Source organism: Pelobates fuscus, chromosome 6, assembly GCF_036172605.1.
Source record: "Pelobates fuscus isolate aPelFus1 chromosome 6, aPelFus1.pri, whole genome shotgun sequence".
NCBI classification, from domain to species: Eukaryota; Metazoa; Chordata; class Amphibia; order Anura; family Pelobatidae; genus Pelobates; species Pelobates fuscus.
Window position 1 is genome coordinate 168,809,117 of NC_086322.1, and position 16,259 is coordinate 168,825,375.

Below are 16,259 nucleotides of genomic sequence, written 5' to 3' on the forward strand. Positions count from 1 at the left end.
TCGTCAGATCGCAGGGGCCTCAACGGGACATACTTGTGTATTAGGGAGGATAGGTAGGTTGGAGCAGCATTATGAAGGGACTTGTAAGCATGCATCAGAATCTTAAATTGAGCCCCATTTCTAACTGGAAGCCAATGTAGGGACTGACAGGGGGGGAGGCGTGGGAGGTGTGGGCAGACAGGAAAATGAACTTCGCCGCCATATTCATTATAGATTGCAATGGTGCAATCTGGGAACACGTAAGACCACTGAGAAGGGAATTGCAGAAGTCAAGGCGAGAAAGAACAACGGCATGGACCAGCACCTTAGTAACGTCTGGTGTTAGGGCCGGATGCGAGCTATGTTTTTGAGATGGAAGCGGCAGGATTTGGCGATTGACTGGACATGATGGGTGACGGAGAGGTCGGAGTCAAAGAGAACACCTAGGCAGCGAGCCTGCGAGGTAGTGCGCTGTTGACTTGGAGGGAGACAGACATGGGAGTAGCAACACTACATGGTTGATCAGTTCATATTTTACAAGGAAAGAAAATAATGCAAATTCTTAGTTTACATTTTTTTAAAACAAAGTTTATTTACATTACATTAAAATAATATATTTTTTCATATGTTAATGAAACATTTTTAACTTTAGTTAATGGTAGATATTTCACATAATAATACACACTCGTAAAAAAAAAGGATATGTTTTTATTCTGTTGCTTCTCAGTAATCATAGCATGATATTAATGAAATTTGATCTTTGTGACTGCCAATAACGATTCAGTACATCTCCAAGATGGAGCTCTGAACAAACCTTGCCCCTCAAAAGTTGTTAGACAAATGCTTCATAATTGCTGTAATGATTTTAGTATTAAAAGTCACAATCTGAACCTGGGAGAAACAAATGGCAAATATTTCATAGATTGTTTCACTGTTTTTTTTACTGCTTCAATCATCACTACGTTTAGTTATACGGAAAAATTGGATTATTGACTTGAATAGCAGTCAATATGTGACACATGATTGAGTTCAAATATTTATTTTACAATTTTTTAGAACTAACCTGCTTATTTTCACTAAAGTGAGAATTTAAAGTGAATTGAAAGTGAATTTCAAATATAAGGTCAAAATATTCAAATCAGAAGCAGTCTGCTAAGTTTTCAGTTTGGCTAATGCGGCCTTGAATTAAAATGAACTTTCAATTCTCACTTTAGTGAATAAGACATAAAGTGTTTGGGTCTTCTATTTCCAGGAACACCTAGTGCAGACACTCAATGTGTCGATGGGTAACTGTTAGGTGTTCTGCATTAAAAATGGAACCATATGAGATTTTTCCTGTGCATTCTATTGACACAAGCCCAGGCATTGTACAGTGATTGCGAAACACCCGCTTTTAACAATACCAATAACAAATGTTTGTATAGCAGCATATAATCAGCAGGATATCAGTATTACAGTATGGACAGCTATCATATTCACTTCTGGGTATTCATACTTATAAGGATTCAGTCTTAGGACTAGGTTGGGAACCACTGTTCTAGGTAAAGCTCCTTCACGTAAACCAAACCCAAATAAACACTCTATATGAATACAAAGAGCTTTGTATTATACACAATTTTGACATGTTTAACGGATTTATTGTAGCAGTACCTAAAAAAAGCATGTTGTTTTGCTCAGTGCACTGTATATAACAGGGGTGCCCAATGATGCTTTGCATGCCTTTAGAATGTCTTTAGAATCACAAAGCATCATGGAAGCTGTAGTTTTACAACATCCGGGGATCTACCTTCCAGGCGCCACTGGTATATAACATATACTGTTAATACAGTTGATTATATTTAATGGGTTTATAGCTGTTTATAAATGCATTTTGGGATATCTGATCCTTGCTTAAGAAGTTGTTTAAAGTTTCATTTCACATCAATTCAATTTACATTGCATTCTAAGGACCTAACCCATCTTGCCACTGGCACTTGTTAGAATATTGTTCAGGCAACAGTGGCATACGACAGACAATTCTTGGGTAAGCTACCACGTAGCTATTATTGGACAAAAACATGATTTCAATTAACCAGCAGTGTGTTGGTGCTTGTGTAGGTTTGTGAATTCTAGAGCTGATAAAAGTTATGTTTAACAATAATAACAAACATTGTGTATTCTTTACGTACAGTAAACACTTCAAACAGGTTTTAAGGCACAAACATATACGCAATGGTATTTTCGATTAAATAATTTAAATTTCTACCTATTGCAAGAATTCTCAGTGCACTTTGTAGAAGTAGGTTGAAAAATATCTTACAATGATTAAGGCTATAGATAAATGCATATACCAATTACTCAAGTATTGAAATTAGAGTCAAGTATACAAGAGGCACAAGACATGTTAAAGTAAAGCTTAAACTACAATACAAAAAAAACTACTATATCAAAGATAAATTCACAAACAAACGTGTAAATGTTTCATGATCAAGTCAGAAATCATTATATTTACGATATTGTTGGAGGACACATATTATATTTCTGAACACCATCTGAGAAAGATTGCTGTTGACAGCGAATAACTAGTGCAAAGGAAATGTATTTTCCAATCAGCATGCTAAGATTTTTAGACACTATTGGAGATGCTGTATTTAGTTACTAAACAGTAAATTTTGGTGAACTGATATTTAAATTGAAAAATGTAGCAAAAGATAGGCAATTTACAAAAACAATTTGGAGAATTTTTCCAACTCAACCATTAAATATTCACTAATAATGTTACAAATCACCAAGTAGTTCACCACAATTAATTATTTAGTCAATACTCCCAATAGTCTATGAAAGTAAATATTGTTTACATATGATTAAAAAAAGAAGGATGCCGTTCAGTTATACCTACAGCGTTATTGATTTAGAAAACTATAATCTGTTTTTCCACTCTTGCAAAATAAGGCCATTTGTGGAGAGAAAAATTGGAAGACATTTGACAAATTTTAAAGCAAATATTCAAATATAGTTCACTGATAGGAATGAACTCTTTGGGTGCCCATGTGTTGAACACCATTCTCAGCTCTCTGTCTCATACTTTTGGAAAGTAACCTAAAATATGCAGCTAGAAGGGTATAGTTGACAGTACTTTGAATGAAATGACAGGATAACGCATGAAAAAGCACCAATCAAAGATCGATGGTGTTCAAGAATGAAGATCTGCTGGATATGCTACACTTCAGAGCTGTCGCTGCTACTATGGCGGGTAGTCATAGTTTCATTGCTACTGCTGTGGCTGGATGGAGACTTTTTCTCAGATTGTCCTCTGCGTTTCAGCAACAAAGCAACAACAGCTATAGTACATATAAGAAGCAGCAAAGCACTTGTCCCCCCAATGAGAGGCAGTATGTTTCCTTGTGAGTCATATCCAGTGACTTCCAAGGCTGGCTTTTCATACTGTCCTCCAGCAGACAAAATATCCTTTTGGCGACCAGAGCTCTTGCTGGAATGCTCCAAAGTGATGTGCTGAATGTTGGTTCCTCTGTTCTTTTCAGCCCCAATGTCTTGTGTGAGGGCTGTAGACTCTGGATTCGCCCTGCGGCTTCTCTTCAGTAGCAGCTGGTCCTGTTGACTGTTAGAACTACTCAGGATATGGTGATATTCCACACTTCTCTTTCCAATGCCTCTGTTTGCGTTTTCTCTAGAACGAACTGTATAAATGGTGTGAATGAACCACTCACGGCCTAAAGCCACCTGTAAACAAGGAAACACAGAAATAAGTTTCACTTTAAGAAATAGTGATAACATATTTATATAAGCTGAAGCTACAAAGACCACAGAAATAGGTGAAGCCAGCCCTTTAAATTACTGAACTTTGTAGCTTTAAAATAGTGGTTTTCAATGTTACATGTAAGATATAATGTTATGTTGCTACTGGAAACCATCATATTAACAATGCTACCTATCTACAGGTTTGTTTGTATTTCTATTTGTTTACTTACTTGGAATAAAGGAGCAGATGAGACACTGAATCCATCTGAGCCTGGTTGTTTTGATAGGGGAAGAGCTTCTGGAACATCGACAGCTAATCTGGCGTTAAATGGGACATTTCCAAACATCCTTTCTTGAGTTTCTGGCTGAGCTTTGTCCTTCATAGAAAACAAAATTAGTATTACTTTTATGAGTCAAAATAAACATGTTTTGCCTGTGCTTGAGATATGTGAATTCCTAGCTCAATCTCCCACTGGCTGGTGTAATGTGGTAGTAAAGACTCTGGAGAAATACGCATGGCATAAACTGTAGAAACTAGGTGTGATTGGTAATTATACACAGATTTTTAAAGCAGGTGTTGGATTGCTGAATACAGCTATGAAATGTTGTAATTGGTGATAATGTCAGCGTCAGACCATGCCATGGTCGATGTGAATATCAACAAAAAGAAGTATCAACAGAATGACTATTATTAAATGTATTAGCAATTGTCCCTTCTAATGGTAAATGTATACTCAGCTGTGTAAATATTTACATTGGACTAGGTTACTGGGCATCTCTGGTCCTCTATTAGTATGGAGGAATGGTGTTATGATGGGGAAGTTAGAGGCATCCCAAGATCCTCTTGTAAATGGGCTAGGGAGCTTGAGTGTGCCCATGGCGTGGAGGAATTGCGAGTTACATTTTCAATCCCTACAAAGGTATTAACTTACTCTCCATCTCACCAGACACAAAGTGGAAGAAGAGGCGAGCTATTTGACAAGCTGGTTAATAGAGCTTAGCCACTATCTGATAGTTTTGAAAAAAGGGCCATTTCACTGGGCTCTGACCAAATGGGATCATGGTTACCTCGCTCTTTTTTAAAATGGGATCTCCTTGCAGTAGATTTAAAAAAAACAAACACTATCTGATATGCACTCATCACAAACACTGGCCAAAGTTAGCATTAATATTTGTTTGTGTGTGAAAAATGCAAAAAACTAATTTAAATGGCAATTTTGTTCAGTGTGCGTGACTAAGTGGCTACTAAAAAAGACTGGACATACCTCAATTGCAATAACTTGGGTTGTCTACTTTTGCAAATGGTATGCCATCATGGGGGTAATTCTCATTCCTGGACTACCATACGCAGTGACGGCTCTAGACTTTGTGAGGCCTTAGGCGAAACTCAAACATGAGGCCCCCACTGGCACCCAAAGTGGAAAAAAAAGTAGGAGTTGCCTTGTGTGTATAAGGTGCTGTAGTTGTATTGAAGGACAAGCTTGCAATGCTGGATACAGAGAGCTAGTCTCTGTTTTCTTTGTTCAGAGGCTTGCAGTGTCGCGGCTTCCTGTGTCGCTGTGCTGTGAGCCCTCCAACTGTAGTTATGGCATAATTTGCAAACTAAATTTATTTGCAATAAACAAATTTAATTAGCAATTATGCTAATCATTTATATACGAATGCGGGGTATGATTACATAGTCTTGCAGCCGTGTATACATTACTGTCAGTATGTGTATTTCTGAGTGTGTCTGGCATTTCTACCTGTGTATGTGCATGAAAGTGTGTGTATGACCGAGAGTATTCTTTTGTGTGAATGTATGACTTTATGAGTATGTGTCTGGGACCGTATGTGTGTGGGGTAACTGATTGTGGTGTTTATGGGGGCTGCCTGTGACCATTGTGCACGTGTGTATGGTGAATGTCTTCAGTTTGTGACTGTGACAAGGTGAGTAAAGGGGCAACTTTGGTAGGGTGAGTGTGACAGAGTGAAGGGGGTCAATGAGACAGGGTTGTGGGGATGAGTGTAACAGAATGAGGGAGGGTAAGAATGATAGGGGGGGCGATTATTGACATGGCTGGAGGAGGAAGTGTGACAGTGCATGGGGAAGTAAGTGTGACAGGATTGGAGGAAGTTAATGTGACAGGCTGCATGTGGCATAGTGTATCACAGGGATGGGGTGAATGTGCCATGTTTGGAGGAGGAAGTGTAACAGAATAAGGGCAGGCAAGTGTGACATGATTAAGGGGGTTAATGTGGCAGGATTAGAGTAATGTGGAAGGGTGAGTGTGGCAGGGTTTGGGGTGAGTGTGGCACAGTTAGAGGACAGGATTGTCGGGGGTTATGTGAGTGTGGCAGGGTGAAGGGTGTGAGTGGGACAGACTGATAGAGGATGAGTGTGACAGGGTTAGGGACTGTGTGCGACAGTGCAAGAGAAGATGGGTCTGACAGGATTGAGGGGGGTTAATGTGATAGGATAATTGTAGTAAAGCAAGGACAGGTGCGTTTGGTATGGTTGGAGGGGGTGAGAGTGACAGGATTAGGAGGGTTTAATGAGAGTGTGGCTGGGTGAAGGGGGTGACAGTGTGTGGGGGCTGAAAGTGTATATGTATGGGGTTACAATGTGTGCGTGTGCGGGTGACAGTGTGTGGAGGGGGGCTGTGACAGGGTGTATGTGTGTGGGGGGGCTGTGTCAGGGTGTGTGTGTGGAGGGGTGAAGGGGTGACAGGGTGGGTTGGAGGGTGGGGGCTGTCATCCCACAGCCAGTAAGATATGTTGTTACAGGGTAGGGGGGGACTGTGACAGGTTGGCTGGGCTGTGACAGGGTGGGGGGGGGGGCTGTGAGAGGGTGGGGGGACTGCGACAGGGTAGCAGGGGCTGTAACAATATGTGTGGGTGGTTGTGACATGGTGGGTGTGGAGGCTGTGACATGGTAGGGGGGCTATGAGAGGGTAAGGGGGATGGAGGGGCTGTGAAAGGGGGTAGGGGGGATTGAGGGGCAGCAACAGGGGATAGGGGGATGAAGGGGCTGTGACAGGGTGTTTGTGTGGAGGTGTGACAGGGTGTGTGGGAGGGTGGGGGGCTGTCATCCCACAGCCAGTAAGGTGGGTTGTGACTTGGTAGGGGGAGACTGTAACAGGGTGGAGGGGGGGAGGGCTGTGAGAAGGTGGGGGGACTCTGAAAGGGTAGGGGGCTGTGACAATATGTGTGGGTTGCTGTGACAGGGTGGGTGTGGGGGCTGTGACATGGTAGGGGGCCTGTCAAAGGGTAAGGGGGCTGGAGGGGTTTTGACATGGTGTGGGGGCTGGAGGGGTTTTGACATGATGTGGGGGCTTGAGGGGCTGTGACAGGTTGGGGGTGGAGTGGCTGTGACTGTGAAGGGGGGTGGAGGGGCAGTGACAGGGGGTAGGGAGGGCGGAGGTGCAGTAACAGGGGTAGTGGGGTAGTAACAGGTGGTAGGGAGTAGTAACAGAGGGTAGGGGGGGTGGAGGGGCAGTAACAGGTGGTAGGAGGTTTAGTTACAGGCAGTAGGGGGTGGAGGGGCACTGACAGGGGATATGGGGTAGTTACAGGGGATAAGGGGTGGAGGGCCACTGAAAGGGGGTAGGGGGTTGTAACAGAGGGTAGGGGGGTGGAGGGCAGTAAGGCAGGGGCAATAACAAGAGGTAGGGGAGTAGTAACAGGGGGTAGAGGAGTGAAGGGGCAGTGACAGGAGGTAGGTGGTAGTAACAGGAGATAGGGGGTGGAGGGGCAGTGACAGGGGGTAGGGGTGGAGGGGCAGTGACAGGGGGAAGGGGGATGGAGGGGCAGTAACAGGGAGTAGGGGGTAGTAACAGGGGGGAGGGGGTGGAGGGGCAGTATCAGGGGGTAAGTGGGGTGGAGGGGCAGTGACAGGGGGTAGGGGGATGGATGGGCAGTAACAGGGGAAGGTAACAGTTGCCATGACACTTCAGTCTGCAACTCACTCCCAGCAGAGCTGCAGACTGACAGCTGGCTCTCTCCCGGGCGCACTGACAGGAGGGGCCTCGCACCTGGTGGCATTATGGACAATCTGCTGGGCCCCCTCCTGTATCGGGCATGGTAGTCTGTGTCGGACATGGTAGTCTGCCCATGGTAGTAGCAATCTGGCGAATTTTAATGTGAAAAAAATGAAACACAAGCCTTATATTTGACGCTGTAACTTCTGAAAACACCATAAAACCTGTACATGAGGGGTACTGATATACTCAGGAGACTTCGCTGAACACAAATATTAGTGTTTCAAAACCGTAAAATGTATCACAACAATTATATTGTTAATGTAAGTGCCGTTTGTGTGTGGAAAATGCAAAAAACTTCACTTTCACTGGCAATACATTATTGTAATACATTTTACTGTTTTGAAAACACTAATATTTGGGTTCAGCGAAGTCTTCCGAGTAAAACAGTATCTCCCATGTACAAGTTTTATGGTGTCTTGGAAAGTTACAGGGTTAAATATAGTGCTTGCAAATTAAATTATTTGGACTTTCGCCCTGGGTTGTCAGGCAGGTCCCGCAAATGGTAATTAATAAAATGACCTAATTATGTAAAAATATTACATAAATATATACGTAGAATTAAAAAAAATATATAATATATATATATATATATGTATATATATATATATGTAATTTTTTAATAATAATAATTTTAGTAGTGATATATACATATATATTTATGTATATATACATATATATATTATTTTGTTCTAAGTTTATTTTGATATCAATATATATATTAATATCAAAATACAGTTAGAATGAAATTACACATATATATTTTTTAATTTTTTATTTTTTATTTTTAACATATTTATATATTTATTTTATAATATATATATATATAATTATATATTTTTAATTAATATAATTTTACATATATTTTGATATAAATATATATAATTATATATATACTAATATTAAAATACACTTAGACAGTGTATGTTTATTTGTAAGTGTATATATATATATATATATATATATATACTTAGATCATATATATATCTATATATATATATATATATATGATCTAAGTATATATTATTTATTTTTTAACTATGTTGTAAACATTATTTAACGTTCTTTCATGCGGCATGGGGACTACCTGTCATTCCAGGCAGTTCCCCTGCTGGCACTGCTATGGACAGCTATTCCGTCCATGTGATCGTGAGGTCCTTGCAAGAACCTTGAGACCACATGGCCCAGGAGGACCGGATCAGATGCAGGTAAGTGAATAGGATGGCGGGGACATACTATGCCGCTCGTCGGCGTTAAGAGCCGGGTCCCCAAGGACGGCATAGTACGCCCGCCGTCCTTAAAGGGACACTGTAGGCACTGTATATGCCTCATCTCATTAAACTGATTATAGTGTCTAGAATTCTCTGGTGTCAAATTTCATTCAGCATTAACCCCTTAAGACCGGAGGGCGTACAAATACGTCCTTTTTTTGTAAGCCCTACGTTTTTTTTTTACTTACCCAGTCGCCGGTGATCCCACGCCGGCGATCGTGGTTGGGGGGACTCCCAGGGAGCCCCCCGCGGCACGTCTGCCCTCCAGGAGCCCTCCCGGCCATGTGAGAGTGAGGTCCTCACAATCACATAGCCGGTATAGCTGGCTCAGGCATTGCCAGCAGGGGGACTAACTGTAATGACAGTTAGTCCCCCTGCTGGCTGAAATCAAATAAAATAAAAGTTAAATAAGTGTAAACAAATATATATATACTTAGATCATATATATATTATATATATATGATCTAAGTATATATATACACATATACATACACACACATACACTGTCTAGGTGTATTTTACTATTAATATATATATATAATTATATATATATATATATTAATATCAAATTACACGTAGACTGATACTGATTAAATATATATATAATTATTGTTATATATATATATTTATATATAATATAAAAAAAATATGTAAATAGGTAAAAAAATTAAATTAAAAAAATAATTAAAAATAAATAATTAAAAAAGATATAGATGTGTTTTATTTCGTTCTAACTGTATTGTGATATTAATATATATGAATATATACGTATATATCACTATATATATACCTATATATAAATAAAAATATAATTTTTATATATATATATATATATATACATATATTAATTCTACACATATATTTATGTAATATTTTTACATAATTAGGTATCCTAATTAATTACAATTAGCGGGACCTGCCTGACAACCCATGCCGAAAGTATAGGGAATTTAATTTGCTAGCACTATAGTTAACCCTATAACTTTCCAAGACATAAAACCTGTACATGGGGGGTACTGTTTTACTCGGGAGACTTCACTGAACAAAAATATTAGTGTTGCAAAACAGTAAAATGTATTACAACGATGATATCGCCAGTAAAGGTGAAGTTTTTTGCATTTTTCACGCACAAACAGCACTTACACGGATGATATTATTGCTGCAATACTTTTTACTGTTTTGAAACACAAATATTTGTGTTCAGCGAAGTCTCCCGAGTACAACAGTACCCCTCATGTACAGGTTTTATGGTGTTTTCAAAAGTTACAGTGTCAAATATAAGGCTTGTGTTTAATTTTTTTCACATTAAAATTCGCCAGATTGCTTACGTTGCCTTTGTGACCCTATGGTAGCCCAAGAATAAAAATTACCCCTATGATGGCATACCATTTGCAATAGTAGACAACCCAAGGTATTGCAAATGGGGTATGTCCAGTCTTTTTTAGTAGCCACTTAGTCACAAACACTGGCCAAAATTGGCGTTTTTTGCATTTTTCACACACAAACAAATACTAACGCTAACTTTGGCCAGTGTTTGTGACCAAATGGCTACTAAAAAAGACTGGACATACCCCATTTGCAATACCTTGGGTTGTCTACTATTGCAAATGGTATGCCATTATGGGTGTAAATTTAATTCCTGGGCTACTATACAGTCTCAAAGGCAACGTAACCAATCTGGCGAATTTCAATTTCAAATGTAACACGCCATATTTGACCCTGTAACTTCCCAAAACACCCTAAAACCTGTACATAGGGGGTACTGTTTTACACGTGAGACTTTGCTGAATACAAATATGTGTATTTTATTGCAGTAAAAGCAAACAGTATTATGACATTGACAGTTAAAATGTCATGTAGAACTAAAAAAAATAACATTTCTTATTTTCTCCCATTTTTTTCATATTAAATTATGTTTCATAGCTAAATATTTGATATTAACTGAAAGCCCTGTTTCCCCTGAATAAAATGATATATAATAAGGGGGGGGTGCATTTAATATGAAAGAGGTGAATTACGGTTGGACAGACATATAGCGCAAATGCCAGGTTTTGTTTACGTTTTGTTCTGTTCACAACTTGTACATTTGGCTCAGTCCTTAAGGGGTTAAACAGTTTTTAAAATGTTTTTATGTTTTAATGCTAAACAAGCATCCCCAGCAGCCCCCTCAGTGCTGCTTTTGGGTAATGAGGAAGTATTAGCCTAAGCAGCAATGGGCAGCTGTGATTGGTTGAGAGTGTCAGCCGACTGCTTTTAGCCTATCAGATCTCCAACTGACAGTATGAAGGGTATGACAACAAGGGAATGTATAATCTCTGCCTTAGCCATTCCTCCAGAAGGGGCCGGACTGTGGGTGGCCAGGGACCCATTGTTAGTGTTAAACTACTTGAAAATGGTTTAGCACTGAATGGAGAGACAGTGCCTGGGCACTCCATGCACTATAGCTAATTCAAAGAGCTTAAATGGTTATAGTGACTACGGTGTCCCTTTAAGGGCTTAAAAGCTTTAAATGAGAAAGTTGCCTTAATCTGTAGACTGACAAAAAGCCAGTAAATATGCTTGCTTTCTTATGCTTTCCACACCCACTCCAGAGTTGACACTGATCTAAACAATCAGTGTCATATCCCTAGAAATGCTGGAAATTGGGCATGTCTGAAAGATTTACACATGAGCAGTTGGAAGAACCCCTGCCCTTGCAATATCCTGACAGGGGGAGAAGAGAGGGAGCATGATCACTCTGGTCATGCAGAGTAGTCTCTGGTGTTGGGTCTATCTCTCCTGTTTCTGTACAGCAATACCTGTCATTAGGGGACTGGTTTGAAACTGAACTGTACGGGTAAGTGGGAGGATGGGAGGCTGAAGAAACTCGCCTAGTTGAGAGGTGTGCCCAGTAATGCAATCTAACCAATTTTATATTGAGTTTAGAGACGTTTTATTACAGTGGTAGACAACCTTGGGCATTCCAGATGTTGTAGACCATATCACCCCTGATGCTTTGTCAGCATTATGATTGTAAGAACATTATGGGAAATCTAGTCCACAGCATCAGAAGTGCTGATGTTTACTGAACCCTGGTATACATACTTTTCAAAGTTTTTCTTGCTTTATGGTGGTCTGTATATTCGTTTAAAAGTGTTTGCTTGCTGATTTAAAAAAAATATTATCAAGTGATGCATGCCCATTAAAATAAACATTTTGAGGGATATAACTGTGTATAATATTCCACAATATTTCATTGTCCTGTCATTTAATTTGTCACAGAAATTAACCCAACATGTTCAAAACACGTATCAATCGTTATGTATAAAATAATGATTGACCTCAGTTAACTCCTTCACTCCACCACTCATGTATACATGATTGTACTATTGCAATCTAAATGTAGTTATTGCAGAGAAATTTAATTTGCAATAGCTGCCCAGATAGCAGCGCCCGCACTACAATTATAGTTGGCTCCACTGGGCCCCACTGCTACTGCAGGAGTTTGTCGGGGTGATCTATACTGCAGGTCTGCACCTCTGGTTGAGTGCAGATCACTATCGATGCTCCCCCTGGTCAAGGGGAGTATACGGATGGGTCTTCCTGACAGCCCATCGGACCACCAGAGAGCCCACTGGACTTCTAGAGAATTAATATCAGACCCCCTCCATCCTACACAAAAGGCAAGCTTGAGGGAGACTACTGCTAAATAATAAAATAAAAAAATAATTCTAGAGTTGGGTGCTGGACAGAAAAACACAGCCTCCCCACACATATCTCCCACACTTACCCCACACACACAGTGATCCTGCCACACAACAAAGCCTCGCCGTAAGCACAAAATACATATAAAAGACCACAAGCAGCCCCCCTCTATGTATTGTGTGTCTGTATCTCAAGTAAAGTTAGGGAAATTAAATAAAATGTTGCCTAAGTGTGACAGTGCTTATACAGATCTTGGCTTGACGTCCTTGGAACATTTTAAATTTCTATCCCTGTTACTAGTGGTTTTTATTGCAACAACCAGTGTCTAGGTGTGGATGGCTGTAATGTTAATTGACAAGATCCATGGGCCCTTGATCAGTACAAATCCCCCTCCTCTATCTAGTTGTTTTTGCCATGGAAATCAGCTGCCACTTGCAGTATTAATAATGTCCAAGACCATGTGAAAAAGACACTCTCTAAGTGCAGAAGAAAGCACCCTTAGATGGCATGCTCCTGTGTGCATGTCCCTTCTGTTAATACTGACAAATCTGGCTGTAGGTAAGTTTCAGCTGTAGAACTAAAACCCCATTATGTTTTGCTAGCATTTCATATAATTGTATAATAATTTATAACATACCAGTATTTTAAATTGGTACATTAAAGTAGGTGAGCTGGCAAGACATCCATATTCATTTCTATCTGGGTCATATTTAGGAACATATCCATCAGCACCGGAGCATAGAAACACTTTTTCAATACTACAGATAAAAGAGTCTCCAAGGTTTTGAACTGGATCCACCATTATTCTTCCATAAATCGTGGAACCTTAAAAATAAAGAAAAAAATATTAGTATATCCAGATTTCTATCTTATTGTATACTCTGACTGCATCAAATGAGGCAGCACTGTCATGAAACACCAATATACAAAAATATTAAATAAAATAAAATAAAAACTACAGAAACACAAAAAAATAAAGCAAGACAAAAACATATGAGCAATTGTATGTCATATACCTATGTGTATATAAATATATACAGTGATGGAAAAAATGTTTGATCCCCTGCCGATTTTGAACGTTTGTCCACTGACAAAGCAATGATCAGTCTATAATTTTAATGGTAGGTGTATTTTAGCAGTGACAGACAGAATAATAAAAAAAAAAAATCCAGAAAAACGTACCAATTGAAGTGTGATAACGGAATGGTTAGTTTTGAGATCTCTCGTAGGGGGTTGGGAATGTTTGTGTTTGTTTGTGTATGTGAATGTTTTGCAACTTTTTGTAAATGTAATTTGTTAAAAAAAATGTAATAAAAAGTAAAAAAAAAAAAAAAAGAAGAAGAACATTAAGGTCCTGGAATGGCCTCGCCAGTCTCCAGACCTTAATCCAATAGAAAATCTGTGCAGGGAGCTGAAGGTTCGAGTTGCCAAACGTCAGCCTTGAAACCTTAATGACTATGAGAGGATCTGCAAAGAGGAGTGGAACAAAATCCCTCCTGAGATGTGTTCAAACCTGGTATGACCACCCTCTGTGATTGCCAACAGGGGTTTTGCCATCAATTACTAAGTCGAAGGGGTCAAACAGAGGCGGCTCTAGACTTTATGAGGCCTTAGGCGAAACGCAAACATGAGGCCCCACTAACAAAAAAGTGTCACATATACACATTGACGCACTGTCTACCTGTGTATGTGCCTGAGAGTGTGTCTGACAGAGAGTATCCTTGTGTGTGCGAATGTATGTCTCTGTGAGCATGTTTGTGTTTTTGTCTGAGACCCTATGTGTATGGGGTAGCTGATGGTGAGAGGGAGCGGGGGGTGTGATGGTGAGAGGGAGTGGACGGTGATGGTGAAAGGGAGCGGGGGGTTGATGGTAATGTGAGAGGGAGCAGGGGGTGATAGTAATGTGAGAGTGAGAGGGGGTAATGTGAGAGTGAGATGGGGTAATGTGAGAGTGAGGGGGTTAATGTGAGAGTGAGAGGGGGTAATGTGAGAGTGAGAGGGGGTAATGTGAGAGTGAGAGGGGGGTAATGTGAGAGTGAGAGGGGGGGTAATGTGAGAGTGAGAGGGGGGTAATGTGAGAGTGGGGGGGTAATGTGAGAGTGGGGGGGTAATGTGAGAGTGAGAGGGGGTAATGTGAGAGTGAGAGGGGGTAATGTGAGAGTGGGGGGGTAATGTGAGAGTGAGAGGGGGGTAATGTGAGAGTGGGGGGGTAATGTGAGAGTGGGGGGGTAATGTGAGAGTGAGAGGGGGTAATGTGAGAGTGAGAGGGGGTAATGTGAGAGTGAGAAGGGGGTGATGTGAGAAGGAGGGGGTGATGGTGAGTGGGGGGAAGCTGAGGGTGGTGACGGAGGGTTATGCTGAGGGTGGTGATGCTGAGGGTGGTGGGGGGTAATGCTGAGGGTGGTGAGGGGTGATGCTGAGGGTGGTGATGCTGAGGGTGGTGGGGGTGATGCTGAGGGGGGTGATGCTGAAGGTGGTGGGGGGAGTGATGCTGAGGGGTGGTGAAGCTGAGGGTGGGGTGAGGCTGAGGGTGGTGGGGGGTGAGGCTGAGGGTGAAGGGGTAATGGTGAGGGTGGTGGGGGTGAGGCTGAGGGTGGGCAGGGGTGAAGCTGAGGGTGGGCAGGGGTGAAGCTGAGGGTGGTGGGGGGTGAAGCTGAGGGTGGTGGGGGGTGATGGTGGTGGGGTGATGGTGACGGTGGTGGTGGGTGTAGCTGAGGGTGGTGGGGGTGAGGCTGAGGGTGGTGGGGGTGATGGTGGGGAGGGGTGATGGTGAGGGTGGTGAGGGGTGATGGTGGTGGGGGGTGATGGTGGTGGGGGTTAAGCTGAGGGTGGTGGGGGGTGAGGCTGAGGGTGGTGATGGTGGATGATGGTGGTGGGGAATGAGGCTGAGGTTGGTGGGGGGTGATGGTGACGGTGGTGGGGGGGTGAAGCTGATGGTGGTGGTGGGTGTAGCTGAGGGTGGTGGGGGTGAGGCTGAGGGTGGTGGGGGTGATGGTAGGGAGGGGTGATGGTGAGGGTGGTGGGGGTGATGGTGGTGGGTGGTGAGGCTGAGGGTGGTGGGGGGTGAGGCTGAGGGTGGGGAGATGGTGGTGGGGGTGAGGCTGAGGGTGGGGTGAGGCTGAGGGTGGTGATGGTGGGTGATGGTGGTGGGGAATGAGGCTGAGGTTGGTGGGGGTGATGGTGGTGGGGGGGGTGAAGATGATGGTGGTGGTGGGTGTACCTGAGGGTGGTGGGGGTGATGGTGGTGGGGGTGAGGCTGAGGGTGGTGGGGTTGATGGTGGTGGGGGGTGAAGCTGAGGGTGGTGGGGGGTGATGGTGGTGGGGGGTGAGGCTGAGGGTGGTGGGGGGTGATGGTGAGGGTGGGGGTGAGGCTGATGGTGGTGGGGGGTGAAGCTGAGGGTGGTGGGGGTGATGGTGGTGGGGGGTGAGGCTGAGGGTGGTGGGGGGTGATGGTGAGGGTGGGGGTGAGGCTGATGGTGGTGGGGGGTGAAGCTGAGGGTGGTGGGGGTGATGGGGGTGAGGCTGAGGGTGGTGAGGGTGGTGGTGGTGGTGAGGCTGAGGGTGGGGT

At 42.3% G+C, this 16,259-nt stretch overlaps 1 protein-coding gene across 1 annotated transcript in view; it reads right to left on the reverse strand.

The window, feature by feature from the left end:
- Nucleotides 1-2,681: 2,681 nt before the first annotated feature.
- FREM3 (FRAS1 related extracellular matrix 3) overlaps nt 2,682-16,259 on the reverse strand; it is an 82,044-nt gene continuing 68,466 nt past the window's right edge. Inside the window, exons 22-24 of the mRNA XM_063458469.1 lie at nt 13,329-13,516; nt 3,948-4,094; nt 2,682-3,699 (exon numbers count right to left, since the gene is read on the reverse strand). Coding sequence (XP_063314539.1) covers nt 3,178-3,699; nt 3,948-4,094; nt 13,329-13,516 — 857 coding nt within the window. The 3' untranslated portion in view covers nt 2,682-3,177. The remainder of the gene's footprint in view (nt 3,700-3,947; nt 4,095-13,328; nt 13,517-16,259) is intronic.